Source organism: Lepidochelys olivacea (genome assembly GCF_965140295.1).
Source record: "Lepidochelys olivacea isolate rLepOli2 genome assembly, chromosome: 15".
Taxonomy (NCBI): Eukaryota; Metazoa; Chordata; order Testudines; family Cheloniidae; genus Lepidochelys; species Lepidochelys olivacea.
In genome coordinates, this window is record NC_140425.1 from 5,130,764 (window position 1) to 5,145,207 (window position 14,444).

The window sequence follows — 14,444 nt, forward strand, 5'->3', positions numbered from 1 at the left end:
AGTTAAAGCAGTAACACTGGCTGCGTTTGAGACCCGAGAAGGGCGAGACGAAGCTGGATGGCAGAATGAAGGAGGAGACGGGCTGGGTCTGGGATGAACCCCAGCGTGAAGTGTGGGGAGCTGGGTGTTCCCCTTGCATGACTCTCCTAAGCCTCAGCGCTGCCGTCCCAGAATCAGGCCTTCTGAATGACACCAGGCCCCAGTGCTTACCACGGGCAGCCGGGAGGGTGCTGTGGGCACCACTCTAGTCTCTGTCCTCTGGATGTTTGCAAGCTCCACCATCGTAAGCCCATGTGATTTTCTTCCCCCGGTGCCAGGTGACGGGCGTGGTAACGGACGCTGATGGGAAGGCGCATTACGCCATGTCTGGCACGTGGGACGAAAATATGGAGTGCTCCAAGATAGTTCAGAGCAGCCATGGCAGCACCAGCTCGGAGGGCAAGCAAAAAACCGTCTACCAGACGCTGGCCCCAAAGGTCCTGTGGAAGAAATATCCTCTCCCGTGAGTCCTCTCTGCAGGCTTGGTGTGCTGTGGTCATGCTCTTCAACAGCTGCTGCATTTCAGCCCAGAGGTGGCTGGAGTTCAGTGGTGGGCAAAGTGATCTGAGAAATAAGGACTTACTCCTGCTCTGGCCAGTGCAGGATGGGGACCAAGAGGAACAGCCATGGGTAGTGGTGCTATAAGGCACACTTTGCTGCTTCTCTGAGGTTTGCTGCTAACTGCAGCATCTCCCACCCTTGAGTATATACCCAGGGTCCTGGGTGGGTAGGGCTAGCCCGCTCTGTTGTCAGTGTAACCGCACCTTCAATGCTGTTGTCCCTCATTCTGGCTACATCAACCCGTCTAGCGAGATCACAGCTCTTTTGAGTATATCTATACATGCTGCAATCACACCCCTGATGGCAGTGTAGACAGATCCTCAGTTGCAAATAGGGTTAGGGACTTTATGGTAGCATGGCTTAGAATGGAATAACATGGCTTTCAACACTAAAGGGTGTTTTACAAAGCCATGTTGCAGGCATGTTCCAGAACCATGTCTGGAGCCGGCAGGAGCTGGTTTCTAACATGGGTCTGACCATCACAGCTCACTCCCTTTCCAAAACAGTCTCAGCAGCTAACATCGTTCCTGGAAGAATTGCGAAGACGTACTCAGCCCGGTTTGGAAACCTGCTTTGCTGACGCGGTTAACGCATGTTCATGGAACTGCTTTTCATGCCAGCTTAGCAATCAGGGTAGCCTGGTTTCCACCCTACCAAATCTTCGTACTCCATTGTGTTGCCTTGTTTGGCTCGCTGCTGAGAGCTAATGCCAAAGGCCATTAGTCCTCCGTGTGCAGCTGCGGTCAAACATGTGGCACAAGCGGCAAAGCACTAATGCACACTTCTGGCTTTTCGCTAGAATGCCGCCTATTCTCTGGGATGACTCTTGCCAGCTTGGTTGTGGGGCAGCAGCATTGCTGGATGGGGGAAGTGTGTTTGGGAGTGATCTGTGCCCTCTTGACTTCCTGCCCAGTGGCACAGAGTTGTAGGAGGAGACCACGACTCCTGTGGGAAGATCATGGAACTGCATTGGTTGAACTGTTCTCTCATGTGAAGGTACCTTAGGCATTTCCATTGGGGTGGTAGGAGGAAAGGCTCCCCAGAGGAAGAATTCTGCCACCTCACTGAGGACTCCCTGCACTCCAGGCAGGTAGTGTGGCCAGGTCTGGATCTAATGGTAGGAGATGCTTAGATACCGCAGTGATGGGGGGGCCATGCAAGCAGATGGATGGATGGATGGAGACCGTTCGTATCTGGGTGGGTGGAAGAATCCACCCGCTAACCTGACCCCTTCTCCTCCAGGGAGAATGCCGAGAACATGTATTTCTTCTCTGACCTGGCCCTGACCCTTAACGAGCCTGAGGAGCGAGTGGCCCCCACAGACAGCAGGCTGAGGCCTGACCAGCGGCTCATGGAGAATAGCAAGTGGGATGAGGCCAACGTGGAGAAGCAGAGGCTGGAGGAGAAGCAAAGAGCCGTCCGTCGCAGGCGGGAGGCAGAAGCCGTGGAGGCCTTGGAGGAAGGTGAGTTTGACTGGGTTGCAGGGTTCAATAGATAACCAGGGGACTCAGAAAGGCTGCTGGTCTCAGGCTGTGGGAACTGCAGCCAAAGGGAGGGAGCAAGTCAGTCAAGTGTCTCAAGTCCCAGAAGAACCATCCCTGAATCTGCCGGAACAGCACAATCCTGAATTGGCAGAGGATTGGGTAGGGAGCCTGGTCGCTCTTTCCCATCTCTAGACACCTTTGAGGGGTTTAATGGACTCAGCTGAGGGCTGGGACTCAGGTGCCCAGCGTGGGTTCTGTTTCAGACTTGCTGGGTGACTGTGGGCAAATCCTTTCTCCGCTGTGCCAGCTGGCCCACCTATAAAGTAGGGACAGTGCTGCTTCCCACCCCCTCCAGCCCCTGGTAAAGAGATCTGAGGTTCTAGGACCAGATGTGCTGTGTCATTATTGATGTGGCAGAGAAACCCGCCTTCAGCTGCAGTCACACCCATCTCCTCTCCTGAGCTGACTGGGCACAGCCTCTGAGCCTTCCAGCTCTGACACCCCGCCAGGCGTCTCTTTGGGAGCCAGCCACAGCACATGGAAGTTTACCAGCTCCCCTGGAAGGCCTAGGCTCATGAATTCATAGGGTTGGCTGGTCCTTCCAAGTAGCAGGAGTTTCGATAGCAGTGGGTGACCCATGCATGGCTTGTTGGGCTGATTCTGATCCCTATGTTGCTGTTCACTGCATTGTGCTGACAGCACGGCGGGGATGCCAGCAGAGCAGCCTGGCTTCCCTACGAGACGTGCAACCAACCCTCGTGCTGTGCTCTCCGCTCTCGACAGGCAAAGACTATGAAGGCTACATCCCGCTGTGGTTTGAGAGAAAGGTGGATCCCCTGACAGGGGAGCTGATCTGTGTTTACAAAGGTGGATACTGGGAAGCCAAGGAGAAACAGGACTGGGATCTGTGCCCTGATATCTTCTGAGCTGCTCCTCCCATGCCAGGCTGGCAGCCCACAGGAGAGGAGGAAGAGGAGCACCTGGGACGCATCGGGCAGCATCCTGCTGTTTATGTCACAGCGCACAGAAACACACACAGAGTAAATAAATATAGAAATTTAAAAGAAAATAAATCAAAACAGGGATTCCAAACCTATTTTTTTATGCACTAATAAAATAGCGTTCAGTGTTTTTTTTAACGGTGACAGTTTTTTAGCTACTAATTAGGAACAAGGACACATTGATTTGGTTCATTTTTAGCCTAGCATATTTATTGCTGTCCGAAGTTGCTGCCTATATTTTTTTGAAGCCTCAGCTTTGTTAACTGAGACGTCGACTTCCAAAGAGGCACGCATTGCGGGGAGACGATGCACAGCCCTTGGAGCTCTTCCTTCTGACTTTTCCCCCGTTTGCCTATGGACTTAATTTTTAAAAAATCTGCTTGTGGTTCAGGTTCCTTTTTAAAGGCACAAGCAACTCTCAGCTCCCAGTCGTCGCCGAAGCTCTAGGGAGAAGACGACTTTTCTAGAGACGGTAGATTAGGTGCTTATTCCTAGGTTCTCCCCATAGTTCCCAGCAGTGCCCCATGCTCCCGTAGCTATGAATTAGGTTATTTCTGAAGCTCTTTAGGTGACTTTTAGGGGGATTGTTTGAGTGGATTTTTTCCAATCTGCAATATTTAGTTGATATTTTTTAGAACCGTCTCTAACAAGATGCTTTTTGGATCATGTTCATTTTAGTTTTTCCTTTCAACTGTGTCTTACTGGGAAACCGTTCCTTACAGAAAGCAGAAAAGAGGTGATCTGTCTAGGGAGACTTTTTAAAGCTGCCCTCAGTCAGAGTAGAGTCAGTCTTCGTGGACTAGAGCCAAGACCCTTACTCAGCAGTTCATAGATGCCACCAGTGCTCGTCGGGATCCGTAGCCCACCCAAGCCCAGCTCCTCGAGGCCCCTTCCCCCTCCATGTCTCACAGTACTAATTAATGTTCCCAGCTTTCTTTCCAGGCAGAGTTTGGGCTCTGAGCTGCCCTTTGGCCACCAGGCAAAAAGGTTGAGGCATGGATGGTTACTGTCGTATCGCAGTCAGTGTCAGTCCCCCTAACGGACAGTTGGAGGTGCAGAGAACAGTGACACTCGTTTAGGCAAGGCAGTAGTAAGGTTCATGGCGAGCTTGGTGTGAGAGCCCGGAAGTGTAGTCGGAGGTTCTTGAACAAGCAGATGGCTCCCCTACCCTTTTCCTTTCCCCCATTCCCTTGGCTTCCTTCCACTTCCACCCCATCTTCCTGCTATCTCCTTGGCGATCTTTCTCTTGTGCCCACCCCCAATCTGGTGTCCTCTCCTTAGGCTCTACTCCCCTCCCCCAGCCTGGGCCACTGACTTCAGTGTGCAGGGTGGGTTGGGGAGCAGAGCATGGAGGGCTCAGCAGAGGAGTAGGAGGAGAGATGTAGTTATCTGGCAGGATGCCCCAGCTCCAGCACAGGGACCCCTGAGTGAGGCTGGCTCTGTGTTATGACTGGCTGCGAATCGCTCTAGCTCAGTCACATGTGACTCGTGGATCCCAGTTCCCACTCCCCTGATGCACAGATGGGCCAGATCCAAGATCCCCAAACGCAGCTGGAGGGATGCAGGATTCCAGCATGGCTCCCGTGACTATAATGGGTTGCTCCAGAGCCTAGCTCTGAGCACTAACCCCCAAACCCCATTAAATCACCCTGCAGTCCAAGGGGAGAGATGCCCCAGGAGCTCTGCTCACAGACACACACACACACACCCCGCCGCTGGGCCCTGGGCGGTGTCCCACCTCTGGCAGGACTGAGCCTACTTGCTGAGCTCTGTCACAGGTGCACGGGAAAAGCCCAGAGACTTTTGGGCAGAAGGGGGTGAGGGCAGCCTGTTCCTGCACTGCAGAGGGTGCTTGGGGCTCGCATCAGCTGCTGGAAATGGGGCACAACATTGTAATGGCCCAGTAGAAAGCTGAGTGCACTGTGGGCCACTGGCCCCACTCTGCCCTAGGGCCCTCCCTTGGTCCCCTGCAGGAAGGTGGCAGGCAATGGTTTGCTTTCAGTGCTGTGTGCAGGCACCAGTCCTGGACTGTCACTGGCTGCTCCAGCTCAGCCCGTGCTGCAGGGCTCATTTAGATCCATGCACTACTGCAGACACTCCCCCCACCCCCCACCGCAGGGCTGGACGAGCAGCAGGCTACCCTAGACCAGGGCCCATTCCCTACACCGTTGCTGCTGAGTGGCAGATAGCAACCCCTCTCCTCCTCACGTCCCTTCCTGATGCTAAAAAGCCCTCGCTGCTGGAGTTTCACGCAGTGACCAAAGTATCCCTCCCTGGGCAGTGGGTGGCCCTGAACCCAACAGACTTTGGCACATGGACTCGCTCCCTTCCAGTCCCCTGGCTCTGGACCACCCCACATTGAAACATTAGAACAGTAGGGCAATCCCCTTCCATGGGGCTCCTGCTGTTGCCATTATTAGGAATGTCCCATCACTGAACATCCACTGAGCCTGCGCAGCAAACATTACAGCAAACGTCGGGCCACACTCACCTCTTGGGCTGTGATGCCAGTGGAAGTAGTGTCTGTCCTGAAACAGCTCTGCTCCTAGATCTCCTGCTTTCTGTACCTCCCTTTCCAAGTGGCCCCCTGTTGCGTGGGGCCAGAGGCCCGTGCACTTCTGCTGCTTCCTCCCCACCGGAGCAGTCTCCTTGCTGGGATACTGAGTGCTCCGGAGATGCCTGGAAAGGATGAGCAAGCCTTCCAGGTGATAAATGAGCAGCAAGAGAAGGCGACTCACTCACACATCCTGCTCTGATGTATACACGTCTGGTAACTGAACTGCAGGGTGTCCCGCAAGAGCTCTGTCTGCGCTGGCATTTGGGAATGGGAGTGCGGATCTGCACACTGATGAGCCCTGCCGAGCATCCTGGGCTTGAGAGGGAGCTATGTGTGAGCTTTCAGGAGGGCTAGAGGCAGGGTTCTGCCTTGTCTTCTGCTCTGGCTTTCCACCATGTCACACCAACCACTCTGCTCGTGTGGGTCAAAGGCCATGCTGGGACAGCTGGGGCCAGCCCACACCCGTGGGGGAAGAAAAGTAGCAATAATGAACTTCAAGGCACTGGTAACTGAAAACCCAGACTGCACAAGGGGCTCGTATGCAATCAGGTTCCGAAGACCATCAGTCTCCAGGTCAGCCCTCTCATCCAGCGCCCACGGACTATGATTTACAACACATGAATGTGTACAGTATATATACAACTTGTACAATGTAACATTAGTGAGTGTCTATCAGTGTGGTAACAGCTGATTTCCGCGTATCCTTTAATCTTTTATTTGCTTCTAATTTATATATAAATATATATAAAATTATTTTGCTTAAATTTATATGGTACATAATAGATGAAAAATAATGAAGACAGATACGGCTGTCTGAGGTTTTGTAGTACAACCTGTATGGTACATTTCAGCGTATCTTTCAGGTAGGCTTGTTCTAAAATGAGCAGGGAGAGAGAGGTTTAAGGTAATTGCTTAATTAGCTAAGTAACAATTGCTCCAAAGCCGAATGCTTTCACATTCAAAAGGTGTTAATTAGAAAAGATCATTCCCTTTTAGAAAACAAGGCATTTCAGCTTTCCAAGGCCTGGTCTACACTACAGAGCTAGGTCGAGATAAGGCAGCTTACATTAACCTAACTCTAAGCGACTCCACTAAAAGGTAGCTCCCACCCATGTAACTCGCCCACGACACCGACTTAATAACTCCACCGCTGTGAGAGGCGTAGCGCTTAGGACAATGGAGTTAGGTCGATGCAGTGTCCGTGGAGACATCGACTGTTACCATGGGCGGCGAGTTCTATGGGCCCGTGGTGCCCAGGCACCACCGGCCCAGCTCCAGCACTGGTCTCTCCCTCGGGCCTGCCTACTGCCCCCGTGTCCCCCGGACCATTTCAAACAGCCCGGGGCCCCCACTCACCACCGGCAGCACAGCGGAGCTGAGCAGCTTCCTGCCTGCTCGCTCCACGTGGCTGCCGGCCCCACCCTGTGGCTCCTTGGCGGGGTGGGTCTGTGTCCTGCCCCAAGCACCCCTGTGGCCAATAGGAAGCTGCAGGGGCAGTGCCTGGGGGTAGCAGCGCACGGAGACCTCCCGGCCCGCTCTGCCTAGGAGCCCCAGGTAAGCACCGCGCCCCCCCTTACCGCCTCCTGCACCCCCACCCCTTTCCCACACACACCCCCCCTCTGGCCCCCAGACTCCCTCCCAGAGCCTGTACCCCAGCCCTCCGCACTCCCTCCCAGAGCCTGCACCCCTCACCCCATCCTACACCCTCACCCCTTGCCCCAGCCCAGAGCCTACACCCAAACTCCATCCCAGATCCTGCAACCCTCACCTCGTCCTGCATCCCTGCCCCAGCCCAGAGCCTGCACCCAGCACCCAAACTCTATCCCAGAGCCTGCACCTCAGACCCCCTTCTCTCACCCAAACTCCCTCCCAGAGCCTGCACCCCCACCCCTTTCCCACACACACACCCCCTCTGGCCCCCAAACTCCCTCCCAGAGCCTGTACCCCAGCCCTCCGCACTCCCTCCCAGAGCCTGCACCCCCTTGTACACCCTCACCCCCTGCCGCAGCCCAGAGCCTACACCCAGCACACAAACTCCATCCCAGAGCCTGCACCTCAGACCCTCCTCTCCCACCCAAACTCCCTCCCAGAGCCCAACCTCTCACCCATCCTGCACCCCAATCCCCTGTCCCAGCCCAGGGTCTGCGCCCCAGACCTCCTCCCCCCACCCACACTCCCTCCCAGAGCCTTAGGTAGGTGGGGGGTGGAGTTGGGGGGCGGGCTCTGGGCATTCTGGGCACCACCAAAATTTCTACAAACCTGCTGCCCCTGACTGTTTCTGCCTGTCGGAAGCCATCCCCCAATGCCCCACACTGACAGTGAAATCAGTGCAAGCGCTTCTGGTGAGGACGCGCACCACCGACAGGAGCGTAGTGTGGATGTGCAAAAGGGATTTAATTACTGCAGTGGCTGTATGTCGACGTAACTTAGGTCGACTTAATTTTGTAGTGTAAACTTGCCCCACAGGAAGGCTGTCAGTATTCCAGCTAGTTGCCATGTTCGAAACTCAATGCTGTGTTCTCCTCTTCTCTACTTGAGCAGACTGGCCCTCGGGTCCCACGGTCAGCCAGTGCAGGCTGGCTGTGTGGGTTGCCGGGGACCCAATAAAGCAGGGGAATCTCTCCCTTTTTTGAACTGCTGGGTTGATAACACTGAGCCGCTTGGATCCAGCCTGCCGGGCGACTATTGCATATTCCATCATGGAGGCATTTAGACCCTAACTCCTTTTGAGACAGACTTTACGTAACTGTGGGAGCACAGAAGGTTCTCTGCTCCAAAGCTCTTCAGTCATGCCTTTCTTTGTTTGATTTATAACAACATTACATTGGGGGGGCGGTCCCACTCAAGTTCTGATTCAGGTTCATAAAAGGGAGTCTAAATACAGCTCTTTAAAATGCCTTATTTTTCCTTGCGTATTTTGTCCCAACAAGTGTTAGCCCAGAGCTTGGAACAATAAGAGATTCCTACATCTGCTGTCACTAAAACAGGACCTGTGTGCTGTTGCAGCTAACCAAAGTGCAGAGTGAAATTAAGTGTTGGCACCTAAATGCCCAGCTTTGCTGGTCTCTGGGGCAGCAATTAGTCCTTGCTGATCTACCTTCAGTAAATGCATTTGTGTAGAAGCCTCATACCCAGACACTACAGAATAGCAGAGCTAAAGAGGGGAATATTGGGAATACACCCCGAAACACCCAGTCATTTTTAGGACAGCTAATTTTAAAAGCAAACTACTTCTCTGACACAGTTCCTTTAGTGACAACACTTAATCTGAGCACTGTCCTGGTCTTTCTGTTTTCCCACCAGAGGATTTTAATGTCATTCTACTGTAAATGCTGTTGAGTGTAATTCTTTGGAACAATATATTGTGTGATCCCTCTTCTCCTACACAGGAATAAAACTTGGATTCAGGAGTTTTAAAATGCATCATGCTGAAGTGTCCTCACTTACTCCACTGGGCTGCCCCTGGGGCTCGGGAAATGCTCTGTGCGAAGCTGGAGGCATGGGGGGCAGTGGGCACCGCAGGGCAGTGGCAGCTGGGTGGGTTGGAGATGCTCTTCTATGGGGGGCTCTGGGTGCTTTCTGTGGGGATTGGGAGCTGATAAGAGTTCGAGGAGCATGTCACTGGGGTAGCCAGGGGCGTTGGGTCCCCAGGTTTCTTTTTCAAGATGGGGGGTGTCTCAGCCATTGAAGGGATGTGCTGGGAGGTGGCACAGAGGTAGCAAGCCCCAGTTTAGCTCCACTGGCATGTATGTGGCACCAGCCCTGGCAGAAGGTTCCCTTGTGCTAATTCACCCAGGTCTTTCAGGGTAACTGGCTCCTTTTCCCCTTACGCTGCACAATGACCACATGTCGGGTTCAAGGAGCTTTGGGAACCATTTGCTAAGTAGCAGGCTGCCTGTGCCCTCTGAATCCTGTCCTTGTTCCCATCATTTGCCCTGTCCTTCCTCCCCGGGTCCTCCTTAAGTCATGGTGAATGGGAAGTGGAGGGAAGCCCAGGCACTGGTGAGTGAGAGGGGCAGCAGGGCCAGGCAAAGGCCACTGGGAGTCAGGTGGGGCCAGGTGATGGCAAACAGGGGGAAAGGGGGTCAGTGAGACAGTCTTCCTGGTTGCTGCCAGTGTTATGGAAGTGTTTGAGAGCCCCCTGATCTAGAGGGTGATCCAGCCACTGTCGGGGAGAGCTGCAGGACTTTGCTGAATGGTGCCAAGGTGTAGCTGGCCTGGGAGATCTCAGTAGGGATGGGACCTCACGAAGGAAAAGGCCACAGCCCTGCAGGGACCAGCTCTGAGCAACTTGGGCTGAACAGGTGCCTAGGACACCAGCCCAGCCTGTAGCCCTTCTGCAGTGCGCCACCTGCCCCCATTACAGGGCCTGAGACCCAAGAGGAGGATTTCCCAGCCATCCAGTTACTCCACCCTCTCTAGCAGCAAGGGCAGGGCGCCTGGTGGCTAAGGCTCTTGCCTGACATTATAGATTTGTCTCCCCCTTGCAGGCAGATAGCTCTGCTCTCTGCCCCCACCCCTATCTCTCTCAGGAGCCCTCCTGGTGCCCTGTACCTCACCCTGGACACCTGGCATCTCAGAGTCCTGCCATTGCACAACCTCACGAACTTGGCAGCTTGAGGCTGAGCCTCTGAGCGGTTTCCTTAGCCTCTTAGGTCCCCAGTCCTAAGAGCTGCTACCTCTGTGCAGTTGGCAAGGTCAGGTCCCATCTGATGCCTGCGCCAGCCAGGGTCCTGCTTGGGCAGAGAGATGGGATTGGCCTCTCCCGCAGCACATGTGCTTTCTCTTCCACCTTGCAGGGTCCCACAGTCACAACTGCGATCAGAGTCTATGGGGCCTTTGCCATACGGGCTCCTCCCTGGATGTCTGGCTCTGCAACCCGCGCTAAGAGACACATTAACACTGTTTTGAAGGTGTTTGCAGGGCCACTGGCCCTTTATTTACTACCTGCCTCTGCCCCCACCACCTCTTTGTGTACTAGAGGATCCTTGACTCCGGTGGGGATACGTTTGGTTTGTTTGAATTCAACCTGGGGTTTCTTGAATGAGACATTGAATGTTAATCAGATTTTGTTAGTACATCCCCCCTAGTGCTTTTTAAATTTCACCATTGGTACATTAAGAAGTTCCTGCTTGTATTACATTATTTGTAGCATTGGCCAACACATAATTAATAGTGCTATAACCAGAAGCCAGAGTTTAAAGTATAAGCTCAGATAAAATGCTGATAGACATGGCATGAGAAGACAAGACAATCCAACGAGACTGCACCTTCAGACTTAACTGCATTTCCTGCCTGAGAAACTGCCAGCTCTCTGAACTCCTTTCTCCCTTAGATTTTCTTCCTATAGGACCTTACTTACCACTTCTCAGAGTTGGTGAAAGTCAGCTTTTTTGAAGTCCATTTGTCCTTATTCTGCTGCTCTCACTCCGTCCTTTCCTTGGAATCATGAAATCTCTCATTTCCTGATCACATGCACTTAAATTGTCTTCCACCTTCAGATTTACAACCAATTCCTCCCTGTTGGTCAGAGTCAGGTCTAAAATAGCTGTCCCCCTCATTACTTCCTCCACTTTCTGAAACAAAAAGTGATCCTCAGTACATTCCAAGGGCTTACTGGAAATTTTGTGTTTTGCCATATTACTTTTTCAACAGATGTCTGGGTAGTTCAAGACCCGCATCACTACCAGGTCTTGTGTTTTGGATATTTGTTCTAGAATGACTCATCCATCTCCCCTTCCTGATGTGGTGGTCTATAGTAGACTCCCCTTATACCACCCTATTTTCTCCCTTGTATGTGTACCCAGAGACTTTCAGCTGGTCTGCCTCTCACCTGCTCTGGATCTCAGAAGACATGTATATATTCTTGATATATAATGCAACTCCTCCTCCCTTTTTTCCCAGCCTGTCCTTCCTGAACAAGCTATAGCTCTCTATATCAGTATTCCTACATTAAATTTATCCAGTCAAGCCTCTGTGATGCCAATTAAGTCATAATTTAGCTTATGGACTAATGCTTCCAGTTCTTCCTTATTTATTCCATATACTCCTTGCATTTGTGCATAAACATCTAAGATGTTGAACTGATTTCCCCACTGATTTCCCACTTGTTCCTCCGATGACCCTATTCTAATTTTCCATGTCCGACTCCTCCCACACCCAGCATCTAGCCCTCTGTTAAGGTCACCTTTTTATGTTTACCTTTGGGCTTTAGTCACATGCCCCCCTTGAACCTAGTTTAAAACCCTCCTCACTAGGTTGGTGAAAATGCTCCTCCCTGTCTTGGTCAGGTGGGTGGTCCTTCCTTACTCATCAGACCTACTCACTGTGTGTATCAGAGTCAGATCTGCTGACCGGAGTGACAAAAATATTTTCCCTACGGTTTACTCCTTTTAGCAGAGCCCAGGGCTGGGAAAGAAGGAGACGAATTCTGCTATGGCTCGTGCAGCAGCCACCGGACTATTAACTAAGCACAGATCACAGTAATGTTATTGCAGCTGCTGATGTCCAAACCAGAACAAGCCCAGTGTGACTCTCTGACCACAAGGTTGTTTCTCAGGAAAAGTCTTTTTCCTCGTGAAACGAGGTTATTTGAGCCAGTCAGTGAAGCCGCAGAACTGCGCAGCGATCACATCCCATTTCCAACAGGATTTGTTTCAGGGAAATTCCATGGCCTGTTATACAGGAGGCCAAGTCCTTTCTGACCTTGGAGTCTTGGCCATTTTGCAGTTGCATCTGACTCACAGATCCACCAATGTGGTGCTCTCGCACAGCTCTGGAGCAGTCCCCGGGAGGGTCCCCTTCAGTGTGTCAACCCCCTTAGGGGCACACTCTCGCCCCTTGGCTTCATCGCCTCCTGGGACCCAACTTTGGAGCCTTCAGCACCCCTGCTTCACGCCGTGAGCTCCCCTCAGCAAATCCATCTGGATTGGACACCTGGGGGAGACTTCACTCCCAGAAGGAACCATGCACTCCCAACTTCCTTAATCTGGAGTGACTCTCAGACAGTGTTGTACAAACATAAGGGTTTATTAGAAGTCTAGAACACAGCATAGAATGTCCTTAGTTAATAGAGAATGGAAAGTTACAGCAAAGTATATCTGGACCCTCTCTGACCCCCCTCTTGAATCCCAGTCCAGAAAATTCTCTCCCTCTTCTAGCAGCCCAACACTTAACAAACCCACCTGATCCCTCCTTTGTCCTTGTTCCAGGATAAACCTCTTCACCTAGCCCTCCCCATTAGCCTTTTTTTCTCCAGCTGGTCACACCCAGCTGGCTTCCTGTGGAGGAGTCACCCTCCATGGTCATTAGACTCGGTACCAAACATCTGGCCAATTGGAGTGGCCACATTGTCTTTTTTGAGCTCTCCATGGCATGGGCTCCAGGCCCCAGTCAGCCAGGTGTCAGTCACGCCTGTATCTCTGGGTCACTGCGAAGAGTAAACAATCTTTTCCCACCACCTAGTTAACCAGGCACCACACAGGGGAAACCAAATCGCACACAAGATTCGTACAAAACATTACAAAAATTTCCCACAGTCACAGATGTTACAGCACTGGCAGAGTTTCCCAAATGCCCAAGGAACAGCGCATACCAAGACAGACAATGCCTATTTTTAAAACCTCCACTCTGGTTAAGGTTTGTGCCTTGGGCCTGTTGGGTACCTTTGGACCCTGGTGTTGGTGGCTGGTTAGATTTGTAAGCTCCTTGGTCCAGGGACTTCATTTTCCTGTGTGTGGAGTTCAGGGCTGAGCTCGGGGCAGCAGGCCCTGAACAAACATGGGCTAGGCCCCTCCCGGGGGGGTTGATTCTTCCTCACTGATGCTGGGTCTATTCCCTGGGCCCTGAGGCAGGAACTGCAGGGGCTGGTGACTCGGCTTTACTCTGTTTTCTATGCAGGGCAGGATCCTACCCCATGGGCCTTGGGGCTCCCTGCAGAGCCCGGCAGTCGGTGCCATGGGCCGGACTGGTCCCCGCGCGACGGCCCTGTCCTGGGGGCTGGCGTGGGGTGGGGGTGGCTTGGAAAAGAGAGGAGCCCCCGTAGGGGAGGGTCCGCAGTGCCCCGGCGGCCAGGCTGGGGAGGCGCGCGGGGCTCCGGGCGGGGATGGGGGCGGGGCGGGGCCCGGCCGGCGCCCGGGGCTCCCGGTTTGGGACGCTCCAGCCGCCGCTCCCGGCCCACGGGGCTTCCCGCCGCCTCTTGTAAGTGTCCGCCTCGCGCCGTCGCTAGGCAGCGGCTACACGTGCCCGCCAATGAGAGCGCGGAGGGGCCGCCGCGTTCCACGGTTGCTGCGCGACCCCGGCCGCGGCGCTCCAGAGTCGCTGCGGAGCGGCCGGCCGGTCCCGCCCCGCCGAGCCGTTTGCCCCGGAGCCAGGCCCCTCCCCGGCAGGTGAGTCAGACCCTCCCCCGCTGCAGGGGCTGGATCGGGGGCATCTGGGGCAGGAGCCCGAGCGGGGCCCCCCGCCCGCCCGCACTCCTGGGGGGTGCGCCGCCCTCCCGGGACCCGGAGCCCCTGGGAGCACCCGACCCTGGCACCCGGACCAGGCCCCCTTGGAACATCTCCCCCCCGCTCCGCGATCTCTGAGCTTCTGTCCTGGGCCGGACCCCCTGGGAGCACCCGACCCCGGGACCCGGAGACCCTGCCCTGGACCAGGCTCCCTTGGAACATCTCGCCCCCGCTCCGCGATCTCTGAGCTTCTGTCCTGGGCCGGACCCCCTGGGAGCATCCACTGTCCTGGGACCTGGGGCCTTGACTGGGCCCCTCAGCTGGGTGCACTCACCCTGGGGAGCCTGGCACCCACATA

The 14,444-nt window shown here is 54.0% G+C and overlaps 2 protein-coding genes across 3 annotated transcripts in view; both read left to right on the plus strand.

Moving 5' to 3' along the window:
* The window catches only part of OSBP2 (oxysterol binding protein 2), a 366,039-nt gene extending 362,864 nt beyond the window's left edge, over window positions 1-3,175 (plus strand). For both annotated transcript variants that reach the window (XM_084649482.1, XM_084649481.1), the window contains exons 12-14: window positions 318-502; window positions 1,843-2,063; window positions 2,868-3,175. In XM_084649482.1, the coding sequence (XP_084505608.1) occupies window positions 318-502; window positions 1,843-2,063; window positions 2,868-3,010 (549 nt within the window). In that variant the 3' untranslated portion in view covers window positions 3,011-3,175. The remainder of the gene's footprint in view (window positions 1-317; window positions 503-1,842; window positions 2,064-2,867) is intronic.
* A 10,745-nt stretch (window positions 3,176-13,920) lies between these two features.
* LOC311531826 (uncharacterized protein) overlaps window positions 13,921-14,444 on the plus strand; it is a 64,336-nt gene continuing 63,812 nt past the window's right edge. The window contains exon 1 of the mRNA XM_084649575.1: window positions 13,921-14,029. The gene's annotated coding sequence lies outside the window, so the exon portion shown is untranslated. The remainder of the gene's footprint in view (window positions 14,030-14,444) is intronic.